At 41.1% G+C, this 23,835-nt stretch overlaps 1 protein-coding gene across 1 annotated transcript in view; it reads left to right on the top strand.

Annotated features, from left to right (window-relative positions):
• The window catches only part of MYO18B (myosin XVIIIB), a 625,429-nt gene that overhangs the window by 340,907 nt on the left and 260,687 nt on the right, over window positions 1–23,835 (top strand). The window contains exons 27-29 of the mRNA XM_075825873.1: window positions 2,631–2,750; window positions 3,857–3,965; window positions 13,556–13,683. Coding sequence (XP_075681988.1) covers window positions 2,631–2,750; window positions 3,857–3,965; window positions 13,556–13,683 — 357 coding nt within the window. The remainder of the gene's footprint in view (window positions 1–2,630; window positions 2,751–3,856; window positions 3,966–13,555; window positions 13,684–23,835) is intronic.

Consider the following 23,835-nt stretch of genomic DNA (forward strand, 5'->3'; position numbering starts at 1 on the left):
ATAAATTTAGCAAAAAAACTGTGGGTTCAAAATGCTAACTATACCCATAGATAAATTCCCTGAGGGGTGTAGTTTCCAAAATGAGGTCACTTTTGGGGGTCTTCATTGTTTTGGCCCCACAAGACCTCTTCAAACCTGACATGGTACCTAAAATATATGCTAAAAAAAAGGAGGCCCCAAAATCCACTAGGTGCTCCTTTGCTTCTGAGGCCTGTGTTTCAGTCCATGACCGCACTAGGGCCACGTGTAGGGTATTTCTAAAAACTGCATAATCTGGGCAATAAATAAGAAGTTACATTTCTCGGGTAAAACCTTCTGTGGTATAAAAAAAAATGTATTACAAATTAATTTTGTAAAAAAAAAATTAAATTTGTAACTTTCACCTCTACTTTGCTTTAATTCCTGTGAAAAGCCTAAAGGGTTAATACACTTTCTGAATGCTGTTTTGAATACTTTGAGGGGTGCAGTATTCAAAATGGGGTGATTTATGGGGACTTTCTAATATATAAGGCCCTCAAAGCCGCTTCAGAACTGAACTGGTCCCTTTAAAAATCGCCTTTTTAAATTTTCTTGAAAATATGAGAAATCGCTGCTAAAGTTCTAAGTCTTGTAACGTCCTTGAAAAATAAAAGAATGTTCAAAAAACGATGCTAAACTAAAGTAGACATATGGGAAATGTTAACTAGTGACTATTTTGTGTGGTATTACTATCTGTTTTACAAGCAGATACATTTAAATTTAGAAAAATGCTCATTTTTGCATATTTTCTCCAAATCTTGGTGTTTTTTACAAATAAATATTGAATTTATCAACCAAATTTTTTCACTAACATAAAGTACAATATGTCACGAGAAAACAATCTCAGAATCGCTTGGATAGGTAAAAGCATTCCGTAGTTATTACCACATAAAGTGACACATGTCAGATTTGAAAAATCAGCTTCGTCCTGAAGGCCAAAACAGGCTCAGTCCTGAAGGGGTTAAAGTAGTTAACGTTTGATCTAGAATTGGTAAAATCACAACGCCCCTATCTCATTGATTACTCTAAAAACAAACAATATTCTATTTTGTGTTTTCTATTTAGATTCTTTCTTTTTCTATTTATTTAAATCAAATACACTATATTGACAAAAGTATTGGGAGACATACTCATTACACCTACAGGAGCTTTTATGACATTCCATTCTAAATCCATAGGCATTAATATGGAGTTGGTACCCTTTTTCAGCTAAAAAGGCTTCCACTTTTTCACATAAGCTTTCTACAAAATTTTGGAGTGTCTGTGGGAATTCATCCAGAAGAGCACTTCTAAGATCAGACACTGGCGTAGGATGAGGTAGCCTGGCTCGCTATTTCCATTCTAGTCCATCCCAAAGGTATTCAATGCGATTAAGCTCAGTGCTCTCTGTCGGCACTCAAGTTCTTCCACACCAAACTCACCTAACCATGCCTTTATGGACCTTGCTTTATGCCATGCAGCACAGTAATGCTAAAACAGAAAAGGGCCTTTCTCAAACTCTTCCCACAAAGTTGGAAACATACAATTGTTCAAAATGTCTTGGTATGCTGAAGCAATAAGATTTCCCTTCACTGGAACTAAGGTGCCTAGACCAACCCCTAAAAAAACAACTCCATAGAATTACCCCTTCGCTACCAAACTTTACAGTTGGCTCAAAGCAGTCAGGCAGGTAACGTTCTCCTAGCATTCGCCAAACCCAGATTTGTCCATCAGATTGCCGGATAAAGAAGCTTCAGGGCCGCACCGTCCATGAGGCAAGATAGCATCTCAGGTGGTGGCCTGCTGCCTCTCTGAGGCGGCGGCGGTGCCACTGCAATCATCCTCTAGCACCCATCTAGCGGCCATCCCACGGACCTATGTAATTCAATGTGGCCGTTCACACAGCTGTTGTTTCAACGGACCGTGTGAAGAGTCCATGCAAAAATAGGACATGTCCTATCTTTTCACGCATCACGCATCCCTCCATAGACTCTCAACTATGGTGGATGCGTGACAATCAGGCTTATGTTTCCTCTGCTCCAGAGTCTAGTGGCGGCGTGCTTTACACCACTCCATGCAACGTTTGGCATTGTGCTTGGTGATTTAAGTCTTGCATGTAGCTACCCGGCCATGTCATGAAGCTCCCTCGCGCACAATTTTATAGGGAGGTGTTAATGCCAAAGTAGGTTTAATACTCTGCAGTTTTTGAGTCAGCACAGCGTTGGTGACTTTAATGCATATATGCGCCTCAGCACTTGGCAACCCTGCTATTTATAACATTACATGGTCTGCCACTGTGTGGCTGAGTTACTGTGGTTTCTAAGCGCTTCGACTTTGCAATAATATCACTCACAGTTGATCGTGGAATATCTTGGAGAGAAGAAATTTCACGAACTGACTTGTTGCAAATGTGTCATCCTATTACAGTACAATGCTGGAATTCTGTAATCTCTTTAGAAAGAGCCATTCTATCACAGATGTTTGTAAAGACAGACTGCACAGCTAGGTGCTGGATGTTATACACCTGTGGTAATGGGACTAAATTAAACACTTGAATTTATTAAATAAGATACTTTTGTCAATATAGTTTATATATTTTATTAAGTTTATGTGAAAACATTTTTATTTTGCAGATCACTGATTTAATGACTGAACTGTCTGATGAACGATTTAAAGGTGAAGTCGCTTGTCAAGTTTTAGAAGGGGAGAGAGCAGAGAGGCTAAGGGTATCGCGTGAAATTAAGGAGATACAGGTAAGTTGATTCATGTGTATGAATATATAACATGTAATAAAGAGAAAGCTGTAAGATGGTATGTACAAACTGAATAGAAACATAATTCAGCTGAGATCTATTTATGGCTATTATATACTTTTAGAGATATGTAGCAGTGGTCACACTCTATCACTGAGTAAAAGGATAGGCCTGGGTGCACGTCCTGATTCTAACTGTCCAGAGTGGGAGCTACAATACATTCAGATATTCTATGAGTAGTACTCCATTGATTTTATATCTGATATTATCTGCACTGTAACCCCCCCATTTCTATTTGTACCTCTTTTATTCAGTAAATATATTATAATTGTACAACATATTTCTTTGACACCTATATGTACTTCTCTCCATGCTAAATTTCATGCTTTGCTGTTTATGGAGCACGGTATTCCCCCCCTCTATGTGCCAGAACAAAGTGCTGCTCTCTAAAAGGCGCTCACACTCTGGCGGACCCGGCACATCCATTGACATTAATTTCCCCTGCGGCTGCTGACTTGTCTAGGCTTCAATTTAAAAAAGGTTTATCATGGTGACAACTCCTTTAACACAGAACTGTAAAATGCTATGTACATACTGAATATAAAAAAGTAATTAATGACCACACCCAAATACAACAGGTTTTTAAAGTAAAATATATATAATAATTAAAAAAAATTAAGCCATTTAACAAATCCTACACAAACAATAAAAGCTGTAATGCTACATTTCTTTAATGTGTGGGTTAAACTAGAATGAAGAGAATACATTTTTCATATTTTAATCTTGTATTCTGTATGTTTGTGCCATGTATGTTGTATTGATCTATATGTTAGTATCAATACTGGCAAAAGCAGTATTTAAAAAGTCTTGGAACAAAACATTTTCTGCTATTTGAATTACCTGGATATAGGTGCTGTATTGTCTTAATATTTATTTTTTATATTCACAAGTGGCCTCTAGAAAAGATTTGATTTATCTGTATGTGCTCTGCATTAAAGTAGGTGGTTTATAGCAAAAACAAATATCATCCAAATATTGAGTATTTAGAATATAAGAAGTTAATATTCCTCATCTTGTTCAATTATAAGTGACTTTTTCTTACTAAGGTGAAGTATGAGCAAATGCAAAAAAGTTTGGAGTCTGTATCCAAGCTGCTAGAAGAAGCTAATCAGCAAATCCAACTTCGGGAACTTGGAGCAAGCAGTCCGGGAGGAGGTAAGAAGTAAACATTATTATTCTTCTCTACTCTGTGATCCAACAAGATGATAGTAAGAAAGCCATTTGTATAGAGCAATTTAGTGAACACATTAATTATCTACATAATTAAGTGTGAAGAATGGCTCAATCAATGTAAAAGTTTGGTTTGTACTTTTTTGTGAAATGATTGTTCGTATGGGCCTCCTGTATTGTATGTTTATCAGATACCGTACGCTAATTATGTTATACCGCTAGTACTAGACTGTGCAAAACAGCAGACAGAATGGGGGGGGGGGTCAGATTAGATAAAGACTGTGCATTCCTCTCGAGCATATGTTTACCAAGAGAAGGTCCAGAGTAATTAATATTTTAATGACTCTCATCGACGTTACAAAAAAGAACGCTGCCAGCATTGTTCAGTATAAAATCTCAAATACAAAGTCTATTCCTTAAAGGGGTTATCCCACAAATAATATAATGTTTTTTGTGTTTTTTTTATTAATTAACCCCTTCAGGACTGAGCCTGTTTTGGCCTTCAGGACGAAGCCGATTTTTCAAATCTGACATGTATCACTTTATGTGGTAATAACTCCGGAATGCTTTTACCTATCCAAGCGATTCTGAGATTGTTTTCTCGTGACATATTGTACTTTATGTTAGGGAAAAAATTTGTTCGATAAATTCAATATTTATTTGGAAAAAACACCAAGATTTAGAGAAAATTAGGAAACATTTGCATTTTTCTAAATTTAAATGCATCTACTTGTAAAACAGATAGTAATACCACACAAAATACTTACTATTTTATATTTCCCATATGTCTACTTTATGTTTGCATCGTTTTTTGAACATTCTTTTATTTTTCTAGGACGTTACAAGGCTTGGAACTTTAGTAGCAATTTCTCATATTTTCAAGAAAATTTCAAAAGCCTATTTTTTCAGGGACCAGTTCAGTTCTGAAGTGGCTTTGAGGGCCTTATATAATAGAAAGTCCCCATAAATCACCCCATTTTGAAAACTGCACCCCTTAAAGTATTCAAAACAGCATTTAGAAAGTGTTTTAACCCTTTAGGCGTTTCACAGGAATTAAAGCAAAGTAGAGGTGAAATTTACAAATGTCATTTTTTTTTTCTAAAATTAATTTGTAATACATTTTTTCTGTACCACAAAAGGTTGTACCAGAGAAACGCAACTCAATATTTATTGCCCAGATTCTGCAGTTTTTAAAAAATATCCCACATGTGGTCCTAGTGCGGTAATGGACTGAGGCACCAGCCTCAGAAGCAAAGGAGCAACTAGTGGATTTTGGGGCCTATGGAGTTTGGAATCTACTTTAGGTACCATGTCAGGTTTGAATAGGTCTTGTGGTACCAAAACAGTAAAGACCCCCAAAAAGTGACCCCATTTTGGAAACTATACCCCTCAAGGAATTTATCTATGGGTATAGTTAGCATTTTGAACCCACAGTTTTTTTGCTAAATTTATTTGAATTAGTATGTGAAGATGAAAATCTACTTTTTTTGTGAAAAAACGTAAATATTTTAAATATTTACAAGGAATAAAGTAGAAAAAACACCCCAACATATGTAAAGCAATTTCTTACGATTATAGCAATACCCCATATGTGGTAATAAACTGCTGTTTGGACACACAGCAGGCCTCAGAATGGAAGGAGCACCATTTGGATTTTGGATTTCTGATTTTGCTGGAATAGTTTTCAGTGCCGTGTCACGTTTGCAATGCACTGGAGGGATGAAAACCATGGAAACCCCCCAATAGTGACCCCATTTTGGAAACTACACCCCTCAAGGAATTTTTCTAGGGGTAAAGTTAGCATTTTGACCCCACAGTTGTTTTGCTGAAGTCATTGGAATTAGTCTGTAAAGGTAAAAATCGACTTTTTTTCTGTAAGAACTTAGAAATGTTTAATTTTTACAAGGAATAAAGGAGAAAAAGCACCCCAACATTTGTAAAGCAATTTCTCCTGATTACGTAAATACCCCATATGTGGTAATAAACTGCTGCCCCTGAGGTACTAAAACAGTGGAAACCTCTCAAAAGTAACCCCATTTGGGAAACTACACCACTTAAGGAATCTATCTAGGGGTATAGTGAGCATTTAAGCCCCACACGTCTTTTGAAGAATTTATTAGAATTAGGCCGTGAAAATTAATATCAACATTATTTCCACTAAAATGTTGAATTTTTTCAATTTCACAAAGGATAAAGGAGAAAATTCACATTGAAGAATTTATTAGAATTAGGCCGTGAAAATTAATATCAACATTATTTCCACTAAAATGTTGAATTTTTTCAATTTCACAAAGGATAAAGGAGAAAATTCAGATCAACATTTGTAAAGCAATTTCTCCCGAGTACGGCAATACCCCACATGTGGTCATAAATGTTTTTTCAATAGAAAATAAATTAACCCTTTCCGGACTGATCCATGTTTTGCTTTTTCTTTTTCGTTTTTCCTCCCCGCTTTCCGAGAGCCACAACGTCTTTATTTTTCCGTCAATAGAGCGGTGTGGGGGCTTATTTTTTGCGGGACGAGCTGTAGTTTTTATTGGTACCATTTTTTGGTACATAAGACTTATTCATCACTTTTTATAAAAAATTTTGGTAGAGCGAAGGTGACCAAAAAACTGCGATTTTGCCATTTAAAATTCTTTATTTTTCACGGCGTTCACCGTGCGAATTCAATAATGGTATATTGTAATAGCTTGGACTTTTACGGACGCAGAAATACCAATTTTGTGTATTTTTTTTTACATTACTTTAGAGAAAAAATATGAAAAGGGTTTCTTTTTGGACTTTAAATATTTATTGAATTTTTTCCACTAATAATAACTATTTACTTTTGTTTTTACACATTTTATTAGTCCCCATAGGAGACTTGAACCAGCAATCGTTAGATCACTGGTAGAATAGACTGCAATACTAATGTATTGCAGTTTATTGTGATTTTTACAGGCTCCTGTAACAGCGCGATCGCTGTTTCTGTCCGTTAGTCCCGGGTATCATCTGTAATACATAGCTGACACCCGCAGCGTATGGCACGGGCTCAGTGCGTGAGACGCTCCATATATCACCCCCCACACCACAACATGCTATAAAGTCATGGTGCGCGAAGGGTTTAATTCGCAGCCGATGGTGGAAAGTGAAAATTACAATTTTCCACTGATGTGCCATTTTAGTGCACAATATGTTGTGCCCAGTTTGTGCCACAAATACCTCATAAAATATTAACACGGTTCTCCCGGGTATGGCGATGCCATATCGGTGGACATAAACGGCTGTTTGGGCAGACTGTAGGGCTCAGAAGGGAGGGACGCTATTTGGCTTTTGGAGCGCAGATTTTGCTTGGTAGAAGCTCTGGCGTTTTGCTGGTATTTCAGTTTATAATGTGGGGGCAAATGTAGGCTGGGCAGAGTATATCAGGGCATAATAAGAGGGTATAATAATGGGGTAAATAAATAATAATCCGCAGATATGTGGCCAGTGTTGCACTTATATTATAAATGGCAATATTTATTGCCCAGATTCTGCAGTTTTTAGAAATATGCCACATGTGGCCCTAGTGCGCTAATGGACTGAAACACCGGCCTCAGAAGCAAAGAAGCACCTCTTGGATTTTGGGGCCTCCTTTTTTCAGAATATATTTTAGGCACCATGTCAGGTTTGAAGAGGTCTTTTGGTGCCAAAACAGTGGAAACCCCCAAAAGTGACCCCCATTTTTTCAACTACACCGATCAGGGAATTTATCTTGGGGTATAGTTAGCATTTTGACCCCACAGGTATTTTGCTATATTTTCTGGAGTTAGTCTGTGAAAATGAAAATCTACTTTTTTTTCTGGAAAAACGTAAAAATTTCTAATTTTTGCAAGAAATAAAGGAGAGAAAGCACCCCAACATTTGTAAAGCAATTTCTCCCGATTACGGAAATACCCCATATGTGGTAATAAACTGCTGTTTGGACCCACAGCAGGGCTCAGAAGGGAAGGACCCCCATTTGGATTTTGGAGCTCTGATTTTACTGGAATGGTTTTCGGTGCCGTGTCACGTTTGCAACGCCCTGGAGGGACCTAAACAGTGGAATCCCCCCAAAAGTGACCCCATTTTGGAAACTATACCCCTCAAGTAATTTTTCTAGTGGTATAGTTAGCATTTTGACCCCACAGGTTTTTTGCTGAATTTATTGGAATTAGTCTGTGAAGATGAAAAGAGACTTTTTTTTGGAAAAAAACCTGAATTTTCTAATTTTTATAAGGAATATGTAATGATGGGGGTAAGGAAACGGACAAGTGAGCCCTAATCTACCCGCCACTCAGTCCCTGCCTACTTGCAACGACCCGCCCTAGGCGACAGGGTACAACTGGGCGACGGTCCCTACGCTCAATAAGTGCACGACAGACAAACAGACAAGGGTACACAGAAGCAAGGGAAAAGGGGCAGTTGCCCACGGCAACACCGTGAGCAACAAGAGAGGTGAACGAGCCGAGTCAAACCAGGAGTGTACGAGGTACCAAACGCAGAGCGGGAGAGTAGTGAACAAGCCGAGTCAAACCAGGAGTGTACGAGGTACCAAACGCAGAGCAGGAGAGTAGTCAGTAAGCCAGGGTCAATATGAAGCAGGGTCAAATGGTACAAGAAGCTGCAGCAGGGCCAGGAAACAAAACGAGAAGAATCACAAGCAAGGAGGAACAGGAAAGGCAGGTATAAATAGACAGAGGGTGGGAGCTAGCTCCGTCTGGCCAGGCTGTAATAGGCTCTCCCACTCCTCAGCCTGCCATCCTGAGTGGTGGAAGATGGAGTCAGTCTCACAGACATAGAAGCAGGTGCAGACTGATTACCTATGGCCGTGGATACAGAAGCTGTGCCTGGCAGATCCTTAACAGAATAAAGGAGAAAAAGCACCTCAACATTTGTAAAGCAATTTCTCCTGATTACGGTAATACCCCATATGTGGTAATAAACTGCTGTTTGGACCCACGGCAGGGCTCAGAAGGGACGGAGCACCATTTGGATTTTGCAGCTCAGATTTTGCTGAATTGGTTTCTGGGGGCCATGTCGCATTTGCAGAGTCCCTCAAGTACCAGTACAGTAGAAATTCCCCAGATGTGATCCCAATTTGGAGACTATACCCCTGAAAGAATTAAATTAGAGGTGTAGTGAGCATTTTCATCTTTCCGGGATTTTATAGATTTTATTAGAATTGGTCCGTGAAAATGCTAAAAAAATTTTTTGCCAATAACCTGTAGATTTAGCTCAGAATTTTTCATTTCCACAAGGAATACAGGAGAAAAGACACCCCAAAATGTGTTACACATGTTTTCCTGAGTACGGAAATACCCCATATGTGGTTGTAAACGGCTATTTGGACATACGGCACGTGTCTAAACGGAAAAAGTGCAATTTCGTTTATGGAGTGGAGATTTTACAAAATTTGTTTTTGACGCCATGTTGCATTGCGCTGAGGTACCAGTACAGTGAAAACTCCAGAGAAGTGACCCCATTTAGGAAACTACACCCCTCAAGGAATTCATCTAGAAGTGTAGTGAGCATTTTGACCCCCAAAGGTTTTGCAGAAATTAGTGCACAGTGGATGTTGCAGATTGAAAATTGACATTTTCCACAGATATGCTATTTCAGTGCCCAATGTGTTGGGCCCAGCTTGTACCACTGGAGACATACGCCCTATAAATTGTTAAGCGGTTCTCCAGAGTACGGTAATACCCCATATGTGGTCATAAACTGCTGTTTGGGCACACTGCCAGGCCCAGAAGGAGCGCCATTTGGCTTTTGGAGCGCAGATTTTGCTTGGTAGTAGTTTTGTTTAGTGTTTTACTGGTGTATCAGGGTATATGTAAGCTGGGCGGAGTACATCAGGGTATATGTAAGCTGGGCAGAGTACATCAGGGTATATGTAAGCTGTGCGGAGTACATCAGGGTATATGTAAGCTGGGCAGAGTACATCAGGGTATATGTAAGCTGGGCAGAGTACATCAGGGTATAAGTAAGCTGGGCGGAGTTCATCAGGGTATATGTTAGCTGGGCGGAGTGTATCAGGGTATATGTAAACTGTGTGGAGTACATCGGGGTATATGTAAACTGTGCGGAGTACATCATGGTATATGTAAGCTATGTGGAGTATATCAGGGTATATGTAAGCTGGGCGGAGTGCAACAGGTCATAATAGGATGATGTAATAATGGGGAAAATGAATAGTAAAATAATCCATGGATAGTGACGTACGCTTTGAACCAATCCTTTATGCACAGGCCGGATTATTGGGTGCAGGAGTCGCACTTCTAAAGGGTGTCTGTGGTATTGTACAAAACATCCGCACTCCAGTATTGCCTAATCTTTGACTTCTTCACTAGCCCCATATGTAGTACAGACCCCAAAATGTCATAGTTTCCGCTGCATTTACAGGGTCTACCAGTGGGGGTTGCAAATGATGACGTGGGGTTTTAGGTGAAGAACTGCTGCACATATAAATCAGTCTGGGCCGTCGTTTTGCATTATTGCGTTACAAGAGTCATAACTTTTTATTTTTCCGTTGACGAGCTATGTGAGTGCTTGATTTTCATGGGACGAGCTGTCGTTTTTATTAGTATCATTTTGAGGTACATGCGATAATTTGATCAGTTTTTATTCCAATTTTTCTGAGGTGAGGAGACCAAAAAACAGAAATTCTTTCACTATTTTTTTTATAATTTTTTACCGGCGTTCTCTGTGCAGTATAAACAACATGTTTACTTTATTCTGCGGTTTGATACGATTATGGCAATACCAAATTTATATAGTTTTTATATGTTTTACTACTTTTACAAAATAAAAACACTTTTTTCTAAATAAAATGTTTTAGTGTCACCATGTCCTGAGAGCCATAACTTTTTTATTTTTTTGTCGACGGAGCTTTGTGAGGGCTTGTTTTTTGCGTGACACACTGTAGTTTTTATTGGTACCATGTTTGGCTACGCGCGACTTTTCGATCACTTTTTATTCCATTTTTTTGGAAACAACGTGACCAAAAAAGGAAATTCTGCCATTGTTTTTTATGGTATTTTTTTTACGGTGTTCACCGTGCGGGATAAATAATATGATATTTTTTTAGGTCAGGCCAATACGAACGCGGCGATACTTATTATGTCTAGTTTTTGTCTTTTTTTTCTAATTATAAAGGGCTTGATCAGGGAAACAAGGTGATTAATGTTTTTATTACGTAAAACTTTAATTTATTTATCTAAAACTTTTTTTGTACTTTTTTTCACTTTTTATTTTACACTTACTAGGGGACTGGAAGATCTGATCTTCTGATCCCCTGTACAATGCACTGCACTACTTCTGTATGTACTGATGTAGTGCAGTGTATTGTAACTGTCACTTTACAACTGACAGTTGAGCCTATTACATCCTGCCTTGGGCAGGACCTAATAGGCTCCCATACCTGGCAAACAGGAAGCCGTTGCTAGGCTTCCTGGTTGCCATTGCAAACATCAGAACCCCGCGATTTTTCGCGGGGGGGGGGGCAATGGGGTGCAGAGGGAGCCCCCTCCCTCTGTATCAATCACTTAAATGCCGCTGTCGCTATTGACAGCGGCATTTAAGTGGTTAAACTACAGCGATCGGAGAGGACAGTGATCGCTGTAGTTGCAGTGAGACGTCGGCTGTATATTACAGCCGACATCCGATGAAGATGGAGCGAGCACAGCTCCTGTGCCCGCTTCATCCTCAGGGCGTTACTATACGCCCATTTTCGGGAAGGGGTTAATAAAAATAGTGTTTTGTTTTTTTACACCGCTTTCTCTGATGATCTCACGGATCTCACAGAAATGAGGAGATCAGAGAAAGTGACAGGAGCTTTCTCCTGCAGACGACGTCACAGACGGCTGTGATTGGTCAGTCTTCAGAGACTGACCAATCACAGCAATAGCCGGCATTGGGGACTGCTAATTGGTCCCCAGGCCGGTAGCAGAGACGGTTAGCTGATTTCACATAGTGACAGTTTATTCCTTCTCCGCAATAGTACGGCGAAGGTACGCTGCAATAAGCGGCCAGCGACGTACTATTGTGGCGAAGGTACGCAAGGGGTTAAGATATATTCACACCTCCAAAAAAAATTACAGATTTTACAGTTTTTTACTTGTACTCTGAAAATGCACAAAAAGAATTACAATTACTTCTGCATAAAACAAGGCCTCATATAGCCTTGTCAATGAAAAACTAAAACTGTTATGGCTGCTGAAATTCAGAGGCGAAAACCCAAAACTTTCAGACCTGGTCACTAAGGGGTTAAATAAGAGCAATAATTTAATGGGCAAATCCTGTCAAAATAATCTTCTAATATATCATAGATACATGTACATAGATAAAATTGGTGAAGTCTGTGACCATTGATTTGATGCTGCAATTTATTTGAATATTTCTTAGAATGTTGTGTCAGATTTTCAGTAAAATAAATCTCTAAGGCTTCATTCACATCTGCGTTGGGTTTCCATTCATGCGTTCCCTCTGACCTTTCTGTCAGGGAACACATGAATGGAAACCAAACGGAAACCATTGATTTCAATGGTAATGCTTCAGTTGGAAATGGTTTCCATTTGTCTCCATTCCATAAGGTGTTTTTTTTAGCATAGTCGACTGCTAAAACAATGAAAACCTTACGGAATGGAGGAAAATGGAAACCATTTGGTTGGGAGGGGGGTGCCAATCTGAATCTTTGCTCCGGGATCTAGATATGAGATAGATATGAGATAGATCGATAGATAGAAATATGAGAAGGAATGGATATGAGATAGATATGAGATAGATATGAGATGGATAGAAATATGAGATAGGTAGATAGATAGGTAGATAGATTGGTAGATAGATAGATAGATAGATAGATAGATAGATAGATAGATAGATAGATAGATAGATAGATAGATAGATAGATAGATAGATAGATAGATAGATAGATAGATAGATATGTAGATAGATAGGCAGATGGATATGATAGATAGATAGATAGATAGATAGATAGATAGATAGATAGATAGATAGATAGATAGATAGATAGATAGATAGACAGAGTCATTTGGGGGTGTTGACATTGTCTTAGCACTTCACAACATCTGTAACGGTCGTATGGTGTCCGCAAACCAGCTTTGGAAAATTTGCTCTCTAAAAGCCAGTTTCATTGTAAGCTCCGCCTTGCGCCCAGCGTGTAAGAAATGCGCACACATTTGGTATAGCTGAAGTCAACAGAAGTTGCCAAATATGTTTTTAGGTGTGTTTACCCAGTGGCACTCACCCGATGTCAAAAAACATCACCTAAAATCACATGTTCACATTTTTTTAAAATGTATTTCCCTTTTTCCATTTGCATTTTGTAAAAAGTAAAAAATATGGAAGCCCAATATGTTCTGAGAAAAACAAGACCAAATACATGTAGATTGGAGGAGTAATAGAAGAACAATTTGCTTTTAAATTGGCGCATGGCTAAAACTTAAAAATGGACCTGGTCAGGAAGTGGGGTAAAGCCTCTGGTCAGGAAGTGGTTAAGGAAAAAGCAGAGAAACTTTTCAAACTTTTTAACAAATTATTATATTTTTGTTTAGGAGCAGATGAGTGGCAAGTACGATTTGACTGTGCTCAAACTGAAATCAACTTTATGCGGAAAAGGCTAGCACAATTTGAAGAACGTCTGGAATCTGAGAAAACCTATAGGAAGGAACTAGAGCAAAAGGTAAAACAAGAAACTTTCTGAGCAGAGCATTTTCTATTTTAATTTTGGGGTTATTGTTTCTCTTGCATTGTATGAATCCTGATTGACTTGTATATGCAATGAGAAGGATACAATGTGGCTGTGCATATTGTTAATTAATTTCGTAGCTACAGATCATCTCGTTTTCTGTTGGACAGCTATGTATCCCCTGTGGTGTGTGACTGGAGCACACAGATAGCCAATGAAACTGGGCACAAAACAACATGCATTTGTCTCTTCCAAATTTTAGATTCAACTGTTTTGATAACATCTTTTTGTGGCAGTAATAGCGTTATTTATCACTACAATGCAATGCTCTATTGCGAAGCAGAAAATCTTTTTGGATTATATCGGCAGTTCTAAATAGCCTACTATCAGATTGATTTGCAAAAGGCACTACGTTTTTTATTTCCATGGGCATTTATTACCTTTTTAGAGTATGTTCACAAGGCTTATTTTCTGGAATTTTTCGGAGCGTAAAGCGCTGCTATTATGCTCCAAAATACGCTTGAAATATGCCTGCATAGAGATTTCCATTGATTTCACTCTGTAGTTCATATGAGGCATATTTTTACGCTCCTGAATTAAAAAACGCCTCATAAAAAATATGCTTTGTAAAAAAGAAGTGACATGTCACTTCTTGAAACCATTTTTACGAGCTGATTTTCCCTTGACACTTAAAAAATGCTTTGAAAATATGCTTGCAAATACGCTTCAAAAACGCTTCAAAAAACACTTCAAGTACCCTTGCATAAATAAAAAACGCTTTGAAAATTAGCTCCAAAATGCCTGAATTCTGAGACTGTTTTCTCTTGAAATCAGCCTCCTATTTTTCTTCCTCATATGCCGTGTGAACGTACCATTACTGTATTTCAGGCGCTATCTTGCCTTCTTTCGGACTGGCTGAGTGGGCTGTGAGACTTTGCAATATGACATAATAGTAAGTTCTAACCGCCCACTTTTCTATGATCCTGTGTCCCCTTCATGCCCTCAGTGAGCGTTTTCAACGTGACCTCCATCACTGTCTTCAGTGGAGCTGCGGGGGAGATTAGAGAGTTGGACACAGCACTGATGTTGTCAGCACTGTGCCCTGCACCCCTTACCCGAGCACAGCAATGGCACTGTCTGCATTGAGTAGTCTGAAAGTACTGGCGGCCATGACAGCTGGTAGAAATTGGACAGGGAACTATACAAAGGCAGAAGGAATGAAATAAGAAAGAGGCTGAAAGATATGAATACATCTAAAAGGGCTATTATGGCCAATTTTACTTTTGCTTTTCTGGAGGGTCGCATTAAACTTTAGCCCTTATGGTTAACATAGCCAATATTGTATAAGTATGTTGAAAGTATAAACTCATCTACACAGGAAAAAATAACCAATTGAGTGTGGGCTAAATTAAATACAATGTGTAGGTGTGTCCTGTGGGCAAAAATAATAATAAACCCCAAAAATATCCACAGGACAAAAAACTGTCAATTTAGTTAGAAAAAAAAGCTTTATTGTATAACACATATAATCAAAAACGAATGTAAAAACACTTAAAATGAGAAAAATAACCCACATTAATGGCGGTTGGTCCATTGCAAGGATGGAAAACGAACATAAAACGTGCCACAGGACCACAAAATGAATAGTAGATTGCTGGCTGCATATAAAGAGCTGACAAGAGGTAAATAGAAACCATAAGTCCAGCTAACAAACAGGTAGAAATAAACTATAATTTGTAAAGAATATACCAACCGCACACAAACCACCAGCCCTAACACACGTTTCGCTCCCATCTCGGCCGCTATTCTTTGACCAGAGCCATCTGCTTCCGGCATGGACATCTGGTGCACGGATACAGCCGGAGCAGCTGATCGGTGTGGGGTCTGGGTGTCGGACCCCCACCGATCATATGTTGATAACCCATACTGTGGATAGGTCATCAGCTGTCGGTGCACGGACCACCCCTTTAAGGGTAAAATATTTTTAGGTGAAGAGAACAATGGAACTAGCTGCTGTTTCTACAGGCCCACACATTTTATTTAATAAAGCGGCATCAGTGTGAATGATTTTAGAAAGTACATCTGGCTGAAGGTTGAGAAATAGAGAATCCCTTACATTACTATGCCCAGCTGGCCTGTTCAGAGAATAAGTAGAAGCAGTTTGTAGCCGCCTTCCGAACAATTATATGAGGTTGTATAGTAGGTATGATTAGAGCCTGATACTATGAGCCTTTGAGGACATTTATATGCCATGTCTGGTGACAGATTCACTTTACTGTAAACCCCAATGCATGTCTATAGCTGATTTATTAGTTGTGATTATCATTTTTACAGAAACATTGATGTACGTAAATTGTAATCACACATAGTCCTCTTAAAACTAGTCTTATATCTAAGGTCCCGCCCCCCACCATGATCTGGCTGGCCGATCAGAGTACCAAAGGCTCCTCTGGTAAGCCTAGACTATAACACAATAATGGGTCACAAAGGTCCAGCAAAAGAAAACCTCTCTTGGAGCCAATCACTTGCCACTAGGGTCTATTTGTAATAGAACTTGTAAATGTGGATGTGCACATTTTGTATAGTTAGAGGTTGGACCCACAGAATCATTTCCTCTAGTAGGCCGAAAGAACTCTAGTCGACACTGCTTTCCGACTATACAGATGAAATGCATACACTTTTAATTGTATAGGAGTGATACTTCTATTCATGAATCAATGTCAGTCAGTTTTCAGATAATATTTATATATGTTTATTTCTGCTACTGCTCGCACAGGTTCAATCAGCAAAGCAATGGTTAATAATAATAATGAAACAAAGAAAGCTTAATTATGGCATATACATTTTTTTTTACATTCAGTGCTTGAAAATAAACGGTTTGAGGACATCTTTAGTTTTTAGCTTCTTTAAATAAAATATCCTTTTATCACTGTCACGGTTCTGGGGTATGTGGACCCACTAGGCTGCTCCGCTGTAGCGGAGTAGTAGCTGGCCAAACAATAATTAATAACATTCTCTAGGACAAGAGTACCTGGATAGATGATTTAGCAAACACTCGGCGTGGCAGACATTAGGCATAGCAGACACGTGGTGTAGCAACACGTGGCGTAATCGACACTTAGCACAGATGATAATCGATACAGATGACACTTGGCACAGATGACACTCTCGATTCCGACACTAGATTACGCACTGCAACAAACGCAATTATTGGATACGGGATACTGGATACAGGAAACGGGAACACTGGATACAGGATACAACTAAGGGACCATTTGCAAAGACCAACATGGGCAAACACAACAATGCTCAGGCAAGGACAGGAAGGGTAAAGCCCTTTTTAAGGTCCAGGATGTATAGGGAATGGCCAGGGAACATTTGCATGGTGTGTGCGCTCGCCCTTTAAGGCCGAGAACGAGAATCCCCACAGTAATCCCTACAGGATTCAGTGGGGGCACTGCAGCTGCATGTGCCGTCATCTCTGGGGAGGGAGACGCCGGCATGAAGAGAGTGTCCTGTGGTCGCGGCTGCTTGTAAGTAGGATGTGCCGGTGGTCAGCGACCGCAGGCACAATAGTACCCCACCCCCTTACGCCCCCTCTTCTTAGATCCAGAGTGTAAGAGGAACTTCTTGATGAGAGCTGGGGCATCAATGTTCTCTTCAGGCTCCCAAGACCTCTCCTCAGGACCAAACCCTACTCTCCTAGTCTCTTGAAGTCCATGATTTCCTTTACCACAAATATGTCAGAAGAATCTCTGGGAGCGACTGCAGAACCAGTGGATTTGCTGTAATTGTTCAGGACCACAGGCTTTAGGAGTGATACATGGAACGAGTTGGGGATTTTGAGAGTAGGAGGCAGCCGAAGCTTATAAGACACAGGGTTTATTTGTTGTAACACCTTGAAGGGGCCGATGAACCTGGGAGCGAATTTGTGGGAAGGGATCTTCAGACTAATGTTCCTTGAAGAGAGCCAGACCTTGACTCTCGGGAGAAACGGAGAAGGAAACCCTTCTCTTCTTATCGGCATATGCTTTCATGTGATCAACTGCGTTAAGAATCGCTGACTTGGTTTGCTGCCAGATGCCAGAAGAAAAGTTCCGAATGAAGAATTGGCTGCAAGCACTTGAGACATAGTTGGCACCGGAAGAGGAACTCGTGGGTTCTGACTGTATACAATGTAGAATGGAAAGGAAGCAGTAGACTAACTTGTACGGTTATTGTATGAGAATTCTGCCCATGGCAGAAGTTGTACCCAATTGTCACGTTGGACAGAGACATAATGACGGAGATAATTCCCTAGTATTTGGTTGATCCTTTCCACTTGACCGTTAGACTCTGGGTGATAGGCAGAAGAAAAGTCCAGCTTCACATCCAAAAGATTACACAGGGCTCTCCAGAATTTAGACGTGAACTGTACACCTCGGTCAGAAACCATATGAAGAGGTAGTCCATGAAGATGAAAGGTGTGTTGAATGAACAGATCTGCCAGATAAGGAGCTGGGGGACGGCCCATTAAAGGAACAAAATGTGCCGTCTTGGAGAACTGGTCCACTACTTTCCAGATTGTAGTACATCCAGCAGAAGGGGAAAGGTCAGTGATAAAGTCCATAGCAATGGGTTGCCAGGGAGCATCAGGCACCGATAGAGGTTGGAGCAGACCAGCAGGTTTAGAATGAGAGGACTTGTTTAGGGAACAATTAGCACAGGAGGAAACAAAGTCCAAGACATCTCTAGGTAGCGAGCGTCACCAATAATCATGAGCAATAAAGCCCCTGTCTTGTGGGCACCAGAATTCCCGGACAATTTGGCATTATGCCCCCAGCGGAAAATTATTTTCCTGTCAGCAAGACGGACAAAAATCTTTTCAGGAGGAATGTCCTTATCCTGCAGAGGATTTACAGCAATAATCCATGAAGGATCAATAATGTGTTAAGGTTTTCCTTCAGGGTCGGCAGTTGTGAATGACCAAGACAGGGCATCGGCTTTAATATTTTTGTCCACAGGGCGGAAGTGAAGAAGAAACTGAAACCTGGCGAAGAACAGTCTCTATCTAGCTTGACGCTGTGCAGACTGCAGATATGTTAGATTTTTATGATCGGTGTAGATGATGAGGGGGTAAGCAGACCTCTCTAGGAGGTGTCTCCATTCTTCCAAGAATCAGCAAGAGAGAAGAGTTTGGAGAAGAATCTGCAAGATACTGCCTTAGGGTATGTGCACACACACTAATTACGTCCGTAATTGGCGAACGTATTTCGGCCGCAAGTACCGGACCGAACACAGTGCAGGGAGCCGGGCTCCTAGCATCATACTTATGTACGATGCTAGGAGTCCCTGCCTCGCTGCAGGACAACTGTCCCATAATGAAAACATGATTACAGTACGGGACAGTTGTCCCGCAGCGAGGCAGGGACTCCTAGCATCGTACATAAGTATGATGCTAGGAGCCCGGCTCCCTGCACTGTGTTCGGTCCGGTACTTGCGGCCGAAATACGTCCGTCAATTACGGACGTAATTTGTGTGTGTGCACATACCCTTACACTTGGAATTCTTTAGAAACAGGAATGCTCCAGCACCAGTGGAAGAGGCTTCAACCTCCACGAAAAATTGTTCAGTAACATCAGGATGACGATAAACAGAGGCAGAAGTGAAGGCGCTCTTGAGGTTGGAGAATGCTGACTCTGCTTCAGGGGTCCAGTCGTTGGCATTCACTCCCTTTCTGGTAAGAGCTGAGAAGGGAGTAGTAAGGGACGAGAAATTTGGGTTGAACTGACGATAAAAATGAGCAAATCCAAGAAATCTCTGTATAGCTCAGGAACCCTGGGACCGTGGCCACTCAAAGACGGACTTCACCTTATCCGTATCCATTTGAAGGCCTCCATTGGATACAATATAGCCCAGGAAGGGCAAGGACCTCTTTTCAAATATGCACTTCTCCAGTTTCGCGCATAATTTATTCCCTGCAAAAAGACTTGGTTCACATGCTTCCGAAGCGTCGTTTGATCGGGTGAGTAGATCAAGATGTCGTTCAGATACACCACCACACAGACATACAGAAGATCACGGAAGATGTAGTTTACAAATTTTTGGAACACTGCTGGAGTGTTACACAGTACAAAAGACATGACAAGATACTTGTAGTGACCATCTCGGCTGTTAAATGTGATCTTCCATTCATAATCCTTGCGTATAAAAGTCAGGTTATATGCCCCGCGTAGATCCAGCTTAGTGAAGACCTTAGCTCCACGAATCCTGTCAAAGAGCTCAGAGATAAGCGGCAAGGGGTACTTGTTTTTTACCGTGACTTACCCACGGTAATCAATGCATGGTCGGAGAGACGCATCCTTTTTCTCCACAAATAAGAAACCAGCTCCGGCTGGTGAAGTAGATCTCCTGATGAACCATCTCACCAGGTTCTCCTTGACATACTCCAACATAGTCTGGGTTTCTGGCTAGGAAAGCAGGTAGACCCATCCACGTTGGACTGAGGCTTCAGGGAGCATCTCTGTAGGACAGTTATATGGACAATGAGGAGGAAGGACCTCTGCCTCCTTCTTGCTGAACACATCAGCGTAGGTGGCACATTGTGGAGGCAATCCAGAGTAACAGAGGTAGTAGAGAAAGAACGGGATGAACCTGAGGCAGGCAGCGGTGCATACGTCGGGGTCCCCACTGGAGGACCTCTCCGAATTTCAATCAAGGACTGGACTGTGTTGGTGAAGCTATGGCAATCCCAGCAGGATGGGGTTGATCGCTTTGGATAAGACATAGAAAGCTATTAGCTCTGAATGAACGACTCCTATCTGTAGTCTCAGTGGTTTGGTGATAGACAGGATAGGGTCAGGCAGGGGTTGTCCATCTACAGAGGTGAACGCCAAGGGTTTCTCCAGAGGAATTGTGGTCAAGTGTAAATGATCGACTAAGTCCTGCTGGAAAAAAATTTGCAGCCGTTCCGGAATCCAGATAAGCGAAGACAGAGTGTGATCCTTCACAGGTGATGATGGACACAAGGATAGAACGTCTGGGAGAAAATTTAGTGGTTGAGGAATATTCACCTAGGATTGTCTCTCCAATCAAGCCTAGGTGTTGGAGTTTCCTGGCTTTTGCGGGCGTTGGCACACAAAGTGTTCCTTGTGACCACAGTACAGACATAACCCCATCTATCATCTGCATTGCCGATCCTGGTCGGAAAGTCGGAGTCTGTCTGCATGCATAGGCTCCTCCGGAGGTGCAGCAGAACAAGGCACTAGCGGCCTTTGGTGCCAGTCGACAGGACCCAGTGTGTGCTCTTGATGGTCATATCGATTCGGGTTGCCAGAATTTTTAGGGCATCCAAGGCAACAGGAAGCTCTTGAGCTGTCAGTTCATCCTTTATATGAGAGGCAAGACCCTGCCAGAAGGTCGCCACTAAGGCCTCATTATTCCAGGCCAGCTCCGCCGCCAGCGTACGAGAGGAGATGGCATACTCCCCCACAGTTGACTCCCAGGATATTCAACACGGTTCCTCAAATACTGTATGAAAAGTCCCAAGAAACAGTGGCAAATCAGAGAACTCCAGATCCTCTAGTTCCAAGATGGGGTTCAGCAATGCCAGTGCTTTGCCAGAGAGGATAGAGATAGGCACGTAACTTGAAGTGGATCGTACACAGATTTATGAAGCCTCTACAGGTCTTAGGATCCCCGTCGTAGCGAGGAGATAGAGGCAACAAAATTGTAGACCCAGTACAGGCAGGAGGGATAGCAGGTGGTGGAGCAGCAGAAGCAGCCAGGGGAGGTACTGATGGAAGATCCAAACTGGTAATTATGGAGTTTACCGCCTGTAGGAGCTGATCCTGGCGTGCCCGGCGGTCACGCATGTCCGCTTGCATCATCTGGACCACACTTTTAAGTTGACCAGCAGGATCCATGGCCTGAGCGCACTGTCACAGTTCTTTAGCGGAGTAGCAGTGGGCCAAACAATAGTCAATAACAGACAAGAAGACAAGAAGACAACATTGGATAGATGATTTGGCAAACACTCGGCAAGGCAGACAATAGGCGTAGCAGACACGTGGCGTAGAAACACGTGGCGTAACAGACACTTGGCACAGATGACACACTGGGACACTAGATTACACACTGGAACAAACACAATTATTAGATACGGGATACAGGAAACAGGAACACTGGATACAGGATGCGACTAAGGGACCATTTGCAAAGACACAACAATGCTCAGGCAAGGAGAGAAAGGGCAGAGCCCGTTTTAAGGTCCAGGATGTATAGGGACTGGCTAGGGAACTTTCGCATGGTGCGCACGCTGGCCCTCTAAGGCCGGGAACAAGCGCGCGCACCCTACAGGATTCAGTAGGGGAGCTGCAGCCGCTTGTCCCGGCGTCTGTGGGGTGGGAGACGCCAGTATGAACAGTGTCCTGCCGGTAATTAGGATGTGATGGTGGTCAGCGACCGCGGGCACAACCATCACATCAAAAACCTCCGGTGCATTTGCTCTAGAACGTGCATTTTCATTGAATAAATGCTTGCTCAATATTTGATCAACTATTGCCTGTGATTGTAATAAACTACACAAGAATAAGAAAGATGAAATAATCAGCATGAGGTATGTGCAGATGAGTACATATCAGGAATCTAGTATAGATCAATTCTAATTATTACATGAGTAGTGATTCTGGTTTCTAGACTTGTAGACATGAACATGTTTGATATATTTGCATTGGAACCTGTCTTCATTTATATTGGTCTTTTTACTTTTTCAAAATTCCAGTAAAACAATGAGCACTTTGGTTAAAAACATCTCCAGTAGCTCAAATAAAATGGCATTATTGAACAGTAACTGATGACGATTTTCATTGCAACAATATATTTCACAAAATTAAATTTTCAATACTAGAACAGGATTGCAGCTCAAAGTGACGTAACCAGTGTCTGCATTATCAATCACTCCCTAAAGGGCCTTTTACACAAATGATTGGGCAAACGAGCATTTACACCTCTTGCACACGACCAAGTTTGGGCCGTGAAAAACATTTCCCGTCCCAACCACGGTACAGGTGAATGGGACTCCTGGCATCATAGACATTTTATGCTGTTCCGTACTGTATCATTTTGTTTAGTATAGAACAGCAGTTCCGTGGGGAGGCATTGTCCTGTGCAAACAGGGCAATGATCACCTGATGAATTAGCTAATTTATAGTCTAATTGGATCCATTATGTGACAAAAAAAATGGTCGCTAGTTGGCAGCAAATCTTCATGTGTAAATAGGGAGATGTGCTGCCAACATGATGCAAATGAATGGAGACAAACGATCGTATTAACGATCGTTCTTACCCATACATTAACAATTGCTGGTCCTTATGAATGGAATGGATCTAACGAGTGCCTATTGGCATGTTGTATTGTTGATTAGTGCTCGTTTTTACGACCAGCATCGGGCCATGTAAATGCACCTTAAGTACCAACATTAGATTAGGAAATAGCTACTAGGCCAAAATCACACATGCAGTTTTTGATGCAGTTTTTTGAGCCAAACACAGGATGGAGTGCAAAGGAGAGAAGAAGTATCAGTCTTTACTTTATAGTTTTTTGCAAAACTATATCGCATGTCGCAGATTTTCAATGCGGATTGTACCCTTTGCAATGCAAAGGGGGAGATCCGCATTAAATCGACGACAAAATCTGTGACAAATCCGCGACATGTAAATTCTGCGTTACGGTCTACTCACACGAGCGTTGTTCACATCCCTGTTCTGTCCGAGTGTAGAACACACAGCGCACCACTGAACACTGACCGATTAAATTCAACGTGCCAATTCACATGTCCTATTTTCCGCACAGACCGTTGGTCCATGCCGATTATATTGCAGCATGCAATACTTTAGTCCAATTCGCGCACTAGACTCGCCAATTCAAGTCAAAGGGTCAGTGGAAAATAACGGACAACAAAAGGATGCCATTCGAGTGCAGTCAGTTTTTCACTGATGGGCTGCTAGCAGATGCTTAAAAGAAAGCAGAATGTACTGCCAGAGCAGCATCAGTTATTTTTTACCTACATGAGAACCGATAACAACTGATGCCATACTGACGTAAAAAACGGACACACGGAACGCACTCTGTAAAATTGGCAGTTTCTCCCTAATGAAACACAGACA

This window comes from Rhinoderma darwinii, chromosome 1 (assembly GCF_050947455.1).
Source record: "Rhinoderma darwinii isolate aRhiDar2 chromosome 1, aRhiDar2.hap1, whole genome shotgun sequence".
Lineage (NCBI taxonomy): Eukaryota > Metazoa > Chordata > Amphibia > Anura > Rhinodermatidae > Rhinoderma > Rhinoderma darwinii.